Source organism: Babylonia areolata, chromosome 20 (genome assembly GCF_041734735.1).
Source record: "Babylonia areolata isolate BAREFJ2019XMU chromosome 20, ASM4173473v1, whole genome shotgun sequence".
NCBI classification, from domain to species: Eukaryota; Metazoa; Mollusca; class Gastropoda; order Neogastropoda; family Buccinidae; genus Babylonia; species Babylonia areolata.
Genome location: NC_134895.1, coordinates 43,713,232 through 43,727,709, shown reverse-complemented (window position 1 = coordinate 43,727,709; position 14,478 = coordinate 43,713,232). Strand labels below are relative to the sequence as shown.

The 14,478-nt window shown below is 41.1% G+C and overlaps 1 protein-coding gene across 8 annotated transcripts in view; it reads right to left on the bottom strand.

Annotated features, from left to right (window-relative positions):
* Positions 1–14,478, bottom strand: part of LOC143295528 (3'-5' exoribonuclease HELZ2-like) — a 52,100-nt gene that overhangs the window by 36,018 nt on the left and 1,604 nt on the right. For 3 of the 8 annotated variants that reach the window (XM_076607266.1, XM_076607269.1, XM_076607268.1), the window contains exons 2-3: positions 6,578–6,760; positions 843–1,293 (exon numbers count right to left, since the gene is read on the bottom strand). In XM_076607266.1, coding sequence (XP_076463381.1) covers positions 843–1,293; positions 6,578–6,588 — 462 coding nt within the window. In that variant the 5' untranslated portion in view covers positions 6,589–6,760. Of the gene's footprint in view, positions 1–842; positions 1,294–6,027; positions 6,215–6,577; positions 6,761–12,789; positions 13,238–14,478 lie in introns of those variants that run through there. The other 5 variants (XM_076607263.1, XM_076607264.1, XM_076607267.1 and 2 more) reach the window with 4 other exon arrangements.

Below are 14,478 nucleotides of genomic sequence, written 5' to 3'. Positions count from 1 at the left end.
AGTAACATTTAGTTATCATATATGCTTACATGTCCAAATATCATTGTAAGTTACATTCAAGCATCATCCATGCTAACGATATCCATAGGTACTGTCTGTCACTATATGCAGAATTTAATAACACTTAAATATCAGTTATCACCCATGCTAACAATATCCACGTCTCACTATTTATAAGTAGGCCGACTAAGTACTATTCTGACATCATCGTGCTAAATTACCTGTACTGTCTATCACTATCTGCAGGTACTAAGTACCATTCAGACACCACTATACTAACGACACCCATACATACTGTCTGTCAGTATCTGTAAGAACTAACTACTATTCAGACACCACAAATGATACCGATGCGTACTGTCTCACTATCTGTAAGTTCTAAGTACCATTAACACATCATTAACGATACCCATACATGCTGTCTCACTATCTGTAAGTACTAAGTACCATGCATACATCACCAGCGATATCCTTACATACTTTGTCACAGTCTGTAAGTACTAAGTACCATTCAAACATCATTAACGATACTCATACGTACTACCTCACTGTCTGTGAATCCTAAGTACCATGCATACATCACTAACGACGGTCGGATAACCATACATACATGGTCACTGTCTGTAAGTACTAAGTATCATTCAACCATCATTAACGATATTCATACGTACTATCTCAATGTCTGTAAACCCTAAGTACCATGCATACATCACTAACGGTAACCATACATACATTGTCACTGTTTGTAACTAGTGCAAGTACTAAGTACCATTCAGACAGCATCAACGATACCCATACATCACTAAAAATACCCACACATCACTAACGATACCCATACGTACTGTCTGAACGCCATCCACCAGTCTGTCCACAGTGGTCAGGGCTCTGTTGACCACTATGTCTTCCAGCCTCACTTTATCACACCCCTTGTCCGAGTAGCGCTCCCCGACATCTCGCACACGCAGCACCAAGTTCTTGGCACAGGCCAGGTCAAAGTGGTTGCTGGTGATGGTGTCCTCTGCCCTCGAAAAGAACACCTCGACTTGTTCTCGGAATTCAGTATACAAACACTCCGCGCCATCTTCCTCTGGTTCCTGACCGCCTGAGATCCCCACTGTGTTGTTCTGATCTGCCAACAATTCACTGGAGTCTCCATGTGAACGTGTATGTTCATCTGACGAATTTTCATCCCTGTGTGCGGTGCTCTCGCTTTCTTCTTCACTTGTCGTCTGCTGACTGTCAGTGAGTGTCGGTGGGGATTCACTCCCTTGGTTCATTGTCTCTCTGGAGCTCCTGTTGAAAGAATCGGTTAATTAATTAAAAGACCGTCAACAACACACAAAGGATTCAATGGAATATAGAAACTGGCTGAGTTGCTGAACGAACATGGCTAAAACTTCCAGTTATGTCATCTAAAGAGGTCATTCTATCACAGAGACTTTCATTTCAATTTATCTGCACCTCGCAGAAGAAAAAAACAAACCAAAAAAAAAAAAAACATGGCGAGCTTTCTCGACATGCGTTGCATTGTGTTCCATCACAGGCGTATGTGTGAATTTGTATTGTTATTAAGCCTCGCATTTGATCAGAAACATGCATCGCACACTACCCCTAATTCTCCACATGCCCACACTGCAGAATGCGCGAAGATTGTTCAGAGAGGCCCAGGGCTTCGTTGCATAAATGATGGGTGCGGTGGTCAAATGGTATGAGTGCTGGAATCTCGCCCGGGATTCCTGAGTTCGATCCTAGTCGCACCTGGTGGGTCAAGGGTGGAGATTTTTCCTATCTCCCAGGTCAACATATGTGCAGACCTGCTGGTACCTGAACCCCGCGCATATGTTTTCGCACGCACAAGATGAAATACGCACATTAAACATCCTATTACAATCCATGTCATCGTTCACTGGGATATGGAAAGAGAAACACACCCAGTATGCACTCCCCCGAAAACGGAATATGGCTGTCTGCGTGGCGGGGTAGATAAACAACACGGTCACATACTTGAAATATATGTTACATATATGTGTGAGCGTGTATTTGTAGTGCGTGACTTAAACCTGATTGAATGACACAGGAAACGAATGATAAGCGCCAACTGGCAGCTGTCAGTCAGCTCTACCCATGTAGGCAGCCTGTTGTGCAAATCGGACTCAGTGTTTGTAAAGCGCTTAGAGTTTGGTCTCTGACCGGAGATAAGTATCCATATCATCATCGGCAACAACAACAACTCAGCTGCACCAAGCTTGCTGAGCGTAAACTGAGAAGTATCCTTAGTCCATGGAGAGTAAACTTCGGAAAATTCTTATCTCTTCTAAAAACCGCTCATGCAAACCAGTCCAGGCATTCACGGTGTTGACATATTATAATATCGTTGATGGGTGTGTTATGAAGTTACATGAAATCAAGTGATAATGATATTTATGCACAGGGCAAAATCTCTGGGCCGTCTGCAGAATATGTTGTTTGAAACAGATATTGAAGACACTGATAAAAAGTTATATTTAATGTGTGAAGCTGATTTACTAAAGAGAGAGATTAAGATGAGATAATGAGCTTCGGCCATAGGCATACATACCAGGGTTCGAATTTAACTCTTCTTTTTTTACTTTTTTTTTCTTTTCTTTTTTTTTTTTTTATTAGTGCCAGTGGCACTCTGGACAAAACATTGAGTGCCCAGTTGTGGTTTGGGGTGCCAGCATAATAAAACGAAATAAAGTCTTTGATTGAGTTATAATCTGTGTTGATGTTTGGAAAACCGCATTCAAAATGTCCACACGCCTGAACACCGTGGGCCCGTTCTTTTAACACTGAAGATGGGAAACACCGCTCGTCGCTAACGTGCCATGAACGTCAACATCCGATCGCGAACGCGCAAAGCTGCTGCTCCGCGAAGCAATTTGCAGCAGACGACACTACATTTTGATCGACCGCGTTCGAGCTTGCTTTCTCGGTGTGTCTTTAAATCAGTTAATTTTCTTTCGCCTCCATCAGTTATTGAGTACCAACTGGGCACTCTCGACAGAAAATCTGTGTGCCCGCGCCAACTTTTCGGAGCATTTGCACCCGGGCACCCACTAAATTCGACTGAACCCCGCATACACATCAAGGAAGGGGGTGGAGAACAGAGGAAGAGGGAGTATGTAACCCAACTATTCATTTAAAAACTATGTATTAACTTCACTATTATCTACGAACTAAAATTCTTTTCATAATTGTCCATACCGATTGAGTCATTTTCCAAACGAAGTATAATTATCTTAATACATTCCAAAATACTGATAACATTGGCATTCGAGGTTCAATGAAAATACGATATACACATTTCTCTGTTGTTGTTTTTTTTTTTGTTTTTACAAAAGAGAGAAAGAAAGAGAGAGAGAGAATGAATGAATGAATGAATGGTTTAGTGTGTTAGGCTACAAGCTCATTCACAAAGGGAACAAAGGGTTCGGGGACATTGATCAAACTGTAACGCACAGAAATAGGCTTATATGCTCTTTACATAGTAGAACAACATCGTGACATGGATACCACATCACGGTAACTGGATTTACATTCGCACAAATTCTAATAACGGAAGACTGTTTCTCCAAATCTATATTGCAAACATATAAATCTATCAACTGCAGCCAGCCAGCCAGCCAGACAGACAGACAGACAGAAAGAGAGAGAGAGAGAGAGAGAGAGAGAGAGAGAGAGAGAGAGAACGAAATTTTATTTTAAGAGGGTATGAGTATGCACAGTGTGGTTGTTTACATCCGGCTGTCCAGGCGAGAATAATAGTGACGAGAAAAAAAAAGAAGAAAAAAGTGAGAGTCAAATTCACAACAGCAATATCATAATTACATACGCGTGTACAAACATAAGTATAGATATTTATGTACAATACAATAACGCTGTAAATATATAACAATAGGGACGGTGCGTAGTGGAGAGCAGAAAGAAGAAGAGACAAGGGGAAGAGAAAAGAAAGTAGGGCAGGCTGACTGAACAGACAAGTATAATGAGAGATAGACACTGGAGACAGGCATGGAGAGACCGACAGGGGAGGAGACAGGCATGTACATATTGACAACAATACATGTTTGTTGTTAGCAATTGATATGTGTCCTATAATCACATGTTTTTCAGTTAATGTGCACGATATGTGTGCTTTTTTTTTTTTTATAGATATGGATGCTTTTGACAGCGTTTACATTGAGACAGGATGATATTTCATTCCATTAACAGCCCCCTGAATAAGACAGAATAGATTTCAAAAGATCGATCGTTGGAAGTGGCACCATATCTTTATGAACACGACAGTGAGTGTTGGTTACAAATTCTTTTTTCTTATTGAGGGGGGTCAAATACAGATATGATTTGAAACATAAACAGACATTTGTTATACAGAAGTTTTGTTTTCAGTCAGTGGAAGGTTATCGAGAGGTTTATAATCAGATATAGTTAATGATGAAGATTTTAAAAGGTTCAATTTGAGAGAGAGAGAGAGAGAGAGAGAGAGAGAGAGAGAGAGAGAGAGAGAGAGAGAGAAGACGACGACGAAGAAGAAGAAGCAAAAGAAAAAGCAATAAAAGAGGAAGAAAACGAAGCCCATGTAATATTCAACACCAAATCAGAGCACTGATGTCACTGATGCCATGGCAACTCTGTGGCTTTCTTTGTTCCAGATCAAGTAGCTCTCCAAATGTATGGGAATAAATTTCCACTGTTGTTGATTTCACATACTCAGCTGCCGATTTCCAAAAATATAGCTGCCAGTTCCGTGAAACAGGTAAGTTTTAAAAGGTCTTCCACTATCGGCAATTTGTTGTCCATTTCGCGGAATAGGGAGTCACTTTGCTTATTAAGTCCTATACGTGGAATTGGCAAAAGCATTGCTCATAAGGCGAATTCACTGACATATACATCGATAGATATGTTTTATTTTTATATGTACTTTTCTGAAAGCTGACGTGGTGGTTGTATCGATCGGTCCACACATATTGTTTCTTTGAAACTGAAACTGAAACTGTCCTTCACCTCATTCGCCCACCCACCTACCCCGCTCCCACTGCCCCCAAACGCCTCCTACCCACCACCTGTCCCTTCCCATCTCGTGCCAAGGTGTGTCGTCCCCAGATCGTTGTACAGCGGCTGATCAAGACACAGGTTGTATGAAGCCCGCCACAATGCACACAAGCGCGACTCGCAGCGATGCTAAAAATAACTCTTTTCCACTGTGACGAGTGTTCGTGTGTGCATGTAATAATGCGAAGAAGAGGAAGCTGTGTTCGTTGCCTCACCCTCTGTCTGAAATTTTGAAGAAGAAGAAGAAGAAAAAAAGAAGTGTGAATACCCTTTCGACTTTCCAAGCTATATGGGCTAATATACCTGTTAGGATTAAAAAAAAAAAAAAAAAAAAAAAAAATATATATATATATATAATATACATAATTATATATAATATAAAAGGCAGCAGAAATGAAGCTGTTCGTTACTTCACCCTCTGAAATTTGTGAATATCTTTTCGACTTTCCAAAATATATGGGCTAATATACCTATTAGGATAAAATAGATAAATAAATAAATAAATAAAAGTTTGAAAATGTTAAAACCACTCATCGTCTTTCAAGTTAAGGCTATAAGGGCAGTGAATTCACATCGACTGTGTCTGAGGCTTGGAACAGGGAGGCGGGGCCCACTTCTCTCCTTACGCCCATTTCTACCTTCCCCTACCATTTACGCCTGGTAAATACGCTTACCATTTACGCCTACCACTTTTTAAAATTTATTTATCTATTTTATTTATTCCTTTATCTATTTATTTTCATTATTATTATTATTTATTTATTGATTTACCTATTTTTTAATTATATTATTATTGTTTATTTAGTTACTTAGTTATTTTATTTTATTTTTTCTTAAGGCCTGACAAAGCGCGTTGGGTTACGCTGCTGGTCAGGCATCTGCTTGGCAGATGTGGTGTAGCGTATTTGTCCGAACGCAGTGACGCCTCCTTGAGCTACTGAAACTGAAACTTACGCCTGGGTGGGAGTGACCGAGGAAAATCGGAGTAAAGTGCCTTTCCCCAGAGGACACAACACCATGCCGAAACGGCGGAGTCTCGAACCCTGTTCACTGGTGAACACTGGATGAGAAGTCCCATGCCTTTAATCGATTCGATTCTGCCATGACGTCTCAAATGGCTTACCACAAAAGGCTGGATCCACCCTTTGTGTTGTTTGAACACCCCGCACTGGGAGCCATGCCAGTGTGGCTGTGTGCCAAACGCGGCGACAGACATTACATTGCCTGGTGGGCTGGCTGGCTGTTACTCAATACTGGCTAACAATCTGTCACGTCCACGCACACACACACACACACACGCACACGCACACGCTCGCACGCACGCACGCCCCCACCCCCCTCCCCCAACCCCTCCCCCTCCCCCCCCACACACACGCCACATCACAACTGGATGACTGGACCAGCACAACAGGATACTTGAATATGCGTGCAAACGGATAATCATCTGTTGGCGTCTACACAGACTAATTAAAAAAAATCACAGAAGAACACACAGAGAACTTACATGAGCCCCATGATTTGCAGTGGCCTCGGACTGAAAAAACGAACACGATGTAAACTTTGGATGTGTCACTGTGACCTGATCACCTCATGTAAACCAGCCGAACAAAGGTCACCGTCTCGCTTGCTGCGCCACACAGCTGATGGGTGAAAGCAGGCAACCCTCGCCTCACTGTTTGCAAAACGTCTGCACGACAGGCAGCGTAAGTCAGTTTCAGCTTCACAGTCAGTTACAAGTAGGTGGATTGATGGCCTAGAAGTAACGCGTCCGCCTAGGAAGCAAGAGAGAATCTGAGTGCGATGGTTCGAATCACGGCTCAGCCCCTAATATTTTATCCCCCTCCACTAGACCTTGAGTGGTGGTCTGGACGCTAGTCATTCGGATGAGACGATAAACCGAGGTCCCGTGTGCAGCATGCACTTGGCGCACGTAAAAGAACCCACGGCAACAAAATGGTTGTTCCTGGCAAAATTCTGTAGAAAAATCCTCTTCGATTGGAAAAACAAATAAAACTACACGCAGGAAAAAAAAAAACAAAAACAAAAAAATGGGTGGCGCTGTAGTGTAGCCCGAATTTCACACAGATAAAAAAAAGAAATACAAATACAAATACAAGTAGGTGTCAAAGCATGTGGGCTAATCAATAAACGTTACATCACAGCTGCTGTTTTAAGAAAGAAAAAAATGTATAAGGAATGAATTTTTTTTTAAAAGAAGCAGATGCCTAACATTGGCCTCGAGAGCTGGACCCTAGATTACTGTATTCGGGTAACATCAAATGAAATAATCAAACAAAATACACAACTGAGAAAATACAACATGGTACAATAAAGTGAAAAATACGTAGAAGGCACAAAAAAAAGGGGGGGAAAAAAGATTGGAATGATAAAAAAACAACAGCAACACCACTCAGTCACTGCACCGAACCTGCTTTGGCACTTGCACACTGCACGTGCACTCTGCCACAAATGTGCAGAGAGACGGACAGATAAAGCACTGAGGAATCAATGACGCACACACAACACCATTCAATGTTCCGTCGGCAACGAGAGTAGCGCCGCTGAAAAAAAAAAAATGACTTGGTTAACCATGCCTTGATTTAACTCTCTCCATACGAACGGCGAAAGAGACGACGTTAACAGCGTTTCATCCCAATTACCGTCATCAAAATATTGCAAGCGGAAGGCTCTTATACTGAAGAGGTGAATGTTGACAAAGAATACCACAATTCTGACGACGGAAGCTAAAGGTTGGGTCATTCAGACACCCACTGGACATCCGAGGGGTCTGTGTAGAGGAGAAGAGAGGACTGGCCGTACTGAGTGAGTTAAACCCCGGCCGCCTGTGTTGGCGGAGAGCACACTGATCATTGAAAAGGACCGATTGGTACCTCTTTCTGTCTATCTATGGATCTGTCAAAGGCGGAGAGACAGACCTGAGAGAAAGCATGAGAAACATGGTCAGTGCATTGCCCAGTCGTCAGTGGAAGAACATTCACTGAGCTGTCATAGAAAAGAAAAAACCCAGCCCAACAAACAAGAAGCATGAAATAAAATAAATCTGAGAAATGAAAAGAAATGATAATCGAACGAGTAAACAACAACAACAACAACATGACCACCTCCCTCCCTCAATACAAACCAGAGAGATCTTCATAGCTTTGAATGAATTAATTTTCTGTAATGAGGGAAGTGGAATATGCAAGGACGTGGGTTTTTTGTTTTTTTTTGTTTTTGTTTTCATCATCCAGCCCTCAGGGCAAAGAAAATCAACAAGCAAACAAACAAGCAAAAGATGATGATGATGATGATGATGATAATGATAATAATAATAAAACAACAACAACAATAATAATAATAATATGTATTAAAAAAAAAACTCCCCCCCCCCAAAAAAAAAACAAAAACAAAAACAAACAAAACAAACAAAAACAAACAACCAACCAACCAAACAAAAAAAACACACAAACAAAAACACACCAATGAAACCATAATTACCACTACTACTATGACTATTACCACTACTACCATTACCGCTACTACTGTTAAGTAAATAAATGTAAAAAATAAATAAATAAATAAAGAAGAGCAAAAGAGCAAAACAATTTCACAGTCAGACAAATAAAAACAAATGATAAAGCGGACACTTCACACACACAAACGAATGCACTTGCATATGCACAATCCCTTACAACAACAACAACAGTTTTTTTTTTTCAGTTTTCAGTAGCTCAAGGAGGCGTCACTGCGTTCGGACAAATCCATATACGCTACACCACATCTGCCAAGCAGATGCCTGACCAGCAGCATAACCCAACGCGCTTAGTCAGGCCTTGAGAAAAAAAAAAGAAAAAAAGGGGGAATAAATAATAGATAAGCGTACATAGATAAACAAATAAATTAATACAATATAAAAAAAGGTAGTAGTAATAATAATAATAATAACAACAACAACACAACTATACTGTTATTAATAATAATGATATAATGAGAAGAAGCAGAATAGTGCATGGCATTTTGTTTTGACATTTCCTGTTTACGTAGAACAGTATTGTCATTAAGGCTGACTTACATCATTCATATATTTTCCATTTTATCAAACAGTTTTTTTTTTTAAAGAGCTTCTGAAGTTAACACTACTGGTTATCTGTTTTAAAAAGGAAGGCAGATTATTCCAGTACGAACCACCACTGTATGAAAGGCTTGACTGAAAGAGATCAATTCTTGGAAGAAGTATTGTAAGTTTATGAAAGTGTCTATTGCTGTTTATCGGAAAGTTATCTACAATACCAGGAGGAGCTGCTCCAGTAACTACTTTGTGCATAAACAGAGCCTTGTTGTATTCTAGTCTTAGATACGGTGGAAGAATGTTCAATGATTTATAATCAGCAGTGGTTAATGAGCTGGGTTTTAAAAGAACTAGTTTAAGAGCACGTTTATACAATTTGTTTATGGGTTTTAGAATGTTTGCACTAGCTGAATACCATACTGTCGAGGCATAATCTACAATTGATTGGATGTGTGCTTGAAAGAACTTTTAACGAGCACTGATATTAAGAAAATGTTTAATTTGAGATAGCTGAAATACTTTTTGAGATATATTCTTTTACACAGATAAGCAACATGATCGGACCAAGACAGATTATTATCAATGATTATACCTAGAATCTCATGCGATTTTACTTCCTCAATTTTAATCAGTTGTCCTGCTATATCTAACAAGTAGTCATTTATACTGCTCGGGGAAATGTCTTTGGCCTAAAACGCTACCTGTAGTTTACACACTGCAAAACGTGGCCAAACTGAAAGTACGGTACTCGGAACTGTGGGGAGCTTCCTGTGAATAGCTCCCATGTAATATTCAACACCTAATCAGAGCACTGATGTCACTGATGCAATGGCAACTCTATCTGTGTGTGTGTGTGTGTGTGCGTGTGCGTGTGTGTGTGTGTGTGTGTGTATGCACTCAACAAATATCCCTTCTTCTTCTTCCTCTCATCATCATCACTGGTAGTAGTAGCAGTTGTAGTATTGGTGTTATTTTGTGCGTGTGGGAGAGGGGGTGGTGGTAGGGTGAATGTGTGTGTGTGTGTGCGCGCGCGCGCGCGCGCCCGTGAATTCCCTGTCGCTCTGGAATTTTCTAAGTTATTGATCTCTCTATGTCCCTCTGTCTCCTTGTCTCTGTCTCTGTCTGTCTCTGTCTCTCTGTCTCTCTCTGTCTCTCTCTGTCTGTCTCTCTCTCTCTCTCTCACACACACACACACAGAGAACCAGAGAAAGATAAAGAGAGACCCACAGAAGAAGAGAGACAGACAGGCAGACCGACAGAGAAAAAGGAGACAGAGAGACAGACACAGAGAAGAAGAGAGAATACGGCAACTTGAGAGACTTGTTATCTGATTTGTTTCCTACAGAAAGTGGAATCAGACAGGGATGTGACTCAGTCCTCAATTCTTTCTTCTTTTTTTCCGTACAAGCAGTAGAAATACTTGCGTTTCGAATTAGAAATAATAGAGAGATTCGAGGATTGGACCCGACAGCTTACGATGGTATGTTTAACAAAAGCAATACATAGTGGAGTGATGGCCTGGAGGTAACGCGTCCGCTTTGGAAGCTAGAGAATCTGAGCTCGCTGGTTCCAATCACGGCTCAGCCGCCGATATTTTCTCCCCTCCACTAGACCTTGAGTGGTAGTCTGGACGCTATTCATTCGGATGAGACGATAAGCCGAGGTCCCGTGTGCATGCACTTAGCGCATGTAAAAGAACCCATGGCAATAAAAGGGTTGTTCCTGGCAAAATTTGTAAAAAAAAAAAAAAAAAAAAAAAAAAATCCACTTCGAAAGGAAAAACAAACAAAAACTGCACGAAAACAAACAAACAAAAAAACAAAAAACAAAAAAAAACCGGGTGGCGCTGTAGTGTAGCGACGCGCTCTCCCTGGGGAGAGTAGCCCGAATTTCACACAGAGAAATCTGTTGTGATAAAAAGAAATACAAATACAAATATAAGATAAAACAGTTTGCAGATGAAACAACGTTAACTCTAAAAAGTGATCAAGTTATTCTGACAGCTACAGACATTTTAACACAAATCTAAGAACATTCAGGCCTCACACTGAATAAAAATAAAACAGAGGGCATGTGGCTAGGTCAATAAAGCATGTAGGCCTAACAGGCGACATCAATAGCGTTCACATCAGATCTCACAGACTGAAAGTTCTGGCGGGTTATATTTCTCGGCAGACACGGGAATCTCGGAAAAATGAAGAAAACCAGAAATCCAGAATCGAGACAAAAAGAGGCGTCTTCAGTCTTGACAAAGAAGATGGTGGTTTGAATAATTATGATCAACATCGAACACCTGCAGCAAATGTTCCTGGTCAAATGGACAAGCCAGACTCCTTAAAGAGAGAAAGCGATCTAGAGCATTTCACCAAGACATAATGTCACCCTTCAAGGACAGTCAGTTCATTTTCAGCTATAATGTTTTACCAGAAGAAACTGAAGGAATCTGGAAAAAGAGCTGTCATTCTTCTGGAGAGATGTGATAAAAGCAATAGCTATCTTTAACAAAGACAGACCGACAGACTTGCATAAAAACGGAACCGTTGTGAAACGGCAATATGAAATACAAAGGGAATGCATTACACTTCCCTGATGAATGCTGGATCTTTGGCAGCATAGAAATACAATAAAACAATACGAAGAAGTAGTGCCCAAACTTGGCACTGACTCGGGCCTTCTTATCAAATACGATCTCCCAGGTCAACACATGTGTAGACCTGCTTGCGCCTGAACCCCCTCCGTGTGAATACACAAGCAGAAGATCAAATACGCACGTTAAAGATCCTGTAATCCATGTCAGTGTTCGATGGGTTATGGAAACAAGAATATACCCAGCATGCACACCCCCGAAAACGGAGTATGGCTGCCTACATGGCGGGGTAAAAACGGTCATACACGTAACAGCCCACTCGTGTACATACGAGTGAACGTGGGAGTTGCAGCCTATGAACGAAAAAGAAGAAGAATACGTTATCGTACTGAACTAAATACCACAACCACAGAAACAGCATCTAGCTCACTATGCCCACAAAGATGAAACCCCGACAGATATTGCAACAACAGAGGGATATGCTTACTTCACTACATTACCAAATAAACCAACCCGAAAAAACTTTGCCCCCACTGCAAACAAAACCATGAAATATGTGCAGCACAGTTTTGGAAACGTAAACTAGATACCAGGATCAAAAACCATTTCAACCTGGCATTGGAATGGACCACGGAATCCCGATTTGGATGACTCTATTTCAGTTTTATACACGATATCTACCCAACGAATATTTTGCTTGCTAAAAATGGGTGTGACGAACACAAACACGTGTATTTGCTATAAAGAAACTGATTGCATTGACCACACCTTTTACTCCTGCCCCAAACTCTTCTCCTTTTGGAGTTTCAGTTTCAGTAGGTCAAGGAGGCGTCACTGCGTTCGGACAAATCCATATACGCTACACCACATCTGCCAAGCAGATGCCTGACCAGCAGCGTAAAGGTCCGTTTATACAGAGCGCGAACGCGAACGCGTCCAACGCGAACACGAACGCGAACGCGACTTTTGAGCAGTTTTGCCATTCAAATACAGCACGAACCCGAACGCGGAAAACCGTCGACGGTAAACAGGTAAAATAAAATTAATTTCAATCACATACCTGTCAGTCCGACTTTCTGTCCAATTGCTTTCCATATGTCTCTTTTTTTCATGATGTCTTGTAATCTTTGTCTGCTTTGTCATACAGTACATGATTCTTCTCAATTTCAAGAATCATGGCTTCTGTCTTGTCCATTGTCTTGTCCATTCTTCTCCAAACTTCACAAGCAAAGTAGACTGACGCTAGTGCCTAGCTTTTTCTTGGAACGGTCAGGCGTACAAGTTTCTATTTGTGGAAATGATGCAAGGGAAGTACCTGCTGATTGGTTGATAGCAAAAAAGCCGCGCGACCTTCTGAGAAAATTCGCTCTGGGGGCAATCAAGGCGGTCGTTCGCGCGAACAAAAATTTGTTCGCGTTCGCGTTCGCACTCTATTTGAACGGTTCCTCTACAAATGACTAAAATATTCCAGGACGAAAAACCGCGTTCGCTTTCGCGTTCGCGTTCGCGCTCTGTAAAGGTCAGTCTACTTTGCTTGTGAAGTTTGGAGAAGAATGGACAAGACAAATGTCGTCTCCAATTAATTGCAAAATGTAGTCAAATTGCTCCTCAGTCATTCGAAAGTATTGCTGGAATTTTGCAGGATGAAAATGTAGTTCTTGTACGAGGTGGTGGTACTCTCCAAATTCACTTCTTCTCTGTAAAATTTCGTGCACTGACACACGCCTCTTTCTCTTCCTCCGTTGTTTTGCGTACAAATACAGTACTATGATCTCCTCCGTGTCTGACTCTACCTGCACCATGATTCCAAATGACCAAATTTTATCTCTCACAGCAAGAAAAAGACGAGCCGCCTCGAAAGCCGTCGACGGTTTTCCGCGTTCGGGTTCGTGCTCTATTTGAATGGCAAAACTGCTCAAAAGTCGCGTTCGCGTTCGTGTTCGCGTTGGACGCGTTCGCGTTCGCGCTCTGTATAAACGGACCTTAACTCAACGCGCTTAGTCAGGCCTTGAGGAAAAAAAAAAGGTGAATAAATAATAGATAAGTTTACACAAATAAATAAATAAATAAATAAATAATAACTATAATGTGAAAAAAGGGTAGTAGTAATAATAATAATAATAATTAATAACAATAATAAATAAATAAATAGATAAATAAGATAACAATGATGATAAATAAGCAAATAGATGTAAAACATGAAGACACACATTTACATATACACCCACACATGCATAACAGATATGCACCGAACATGCAGTTTCACAGATATGAAAGCACAGTTAAATACATATAAACGTACATGAGCTCCAACACACACACACACACATTACCCTGCACCTCTTCTACCCCTCTCCTCTACACACTCATTTCTAGTCTACGTATCACAGCTTCCACGGCACACACACACACACACACACACACACACACACACACACACACACACACACACACACACACACACACATGAACACTTACTTGTACAAGCACACACACATATGCCCATATCTCCACACACATATATACAAAGATATATATATATAATATATATATATATATATATATATTATATATATATATACGTTCCAATATCCTGTTGCTCCCAAAGTGTAGGCATGCATACACTCACATACCTCATCCTCTACCCCACCTCCCCCCGCACCCCCACCTCCCCCTCACACACACATACACACACACACACACACACACACACACACACACACACACACACACACACACACACACACAC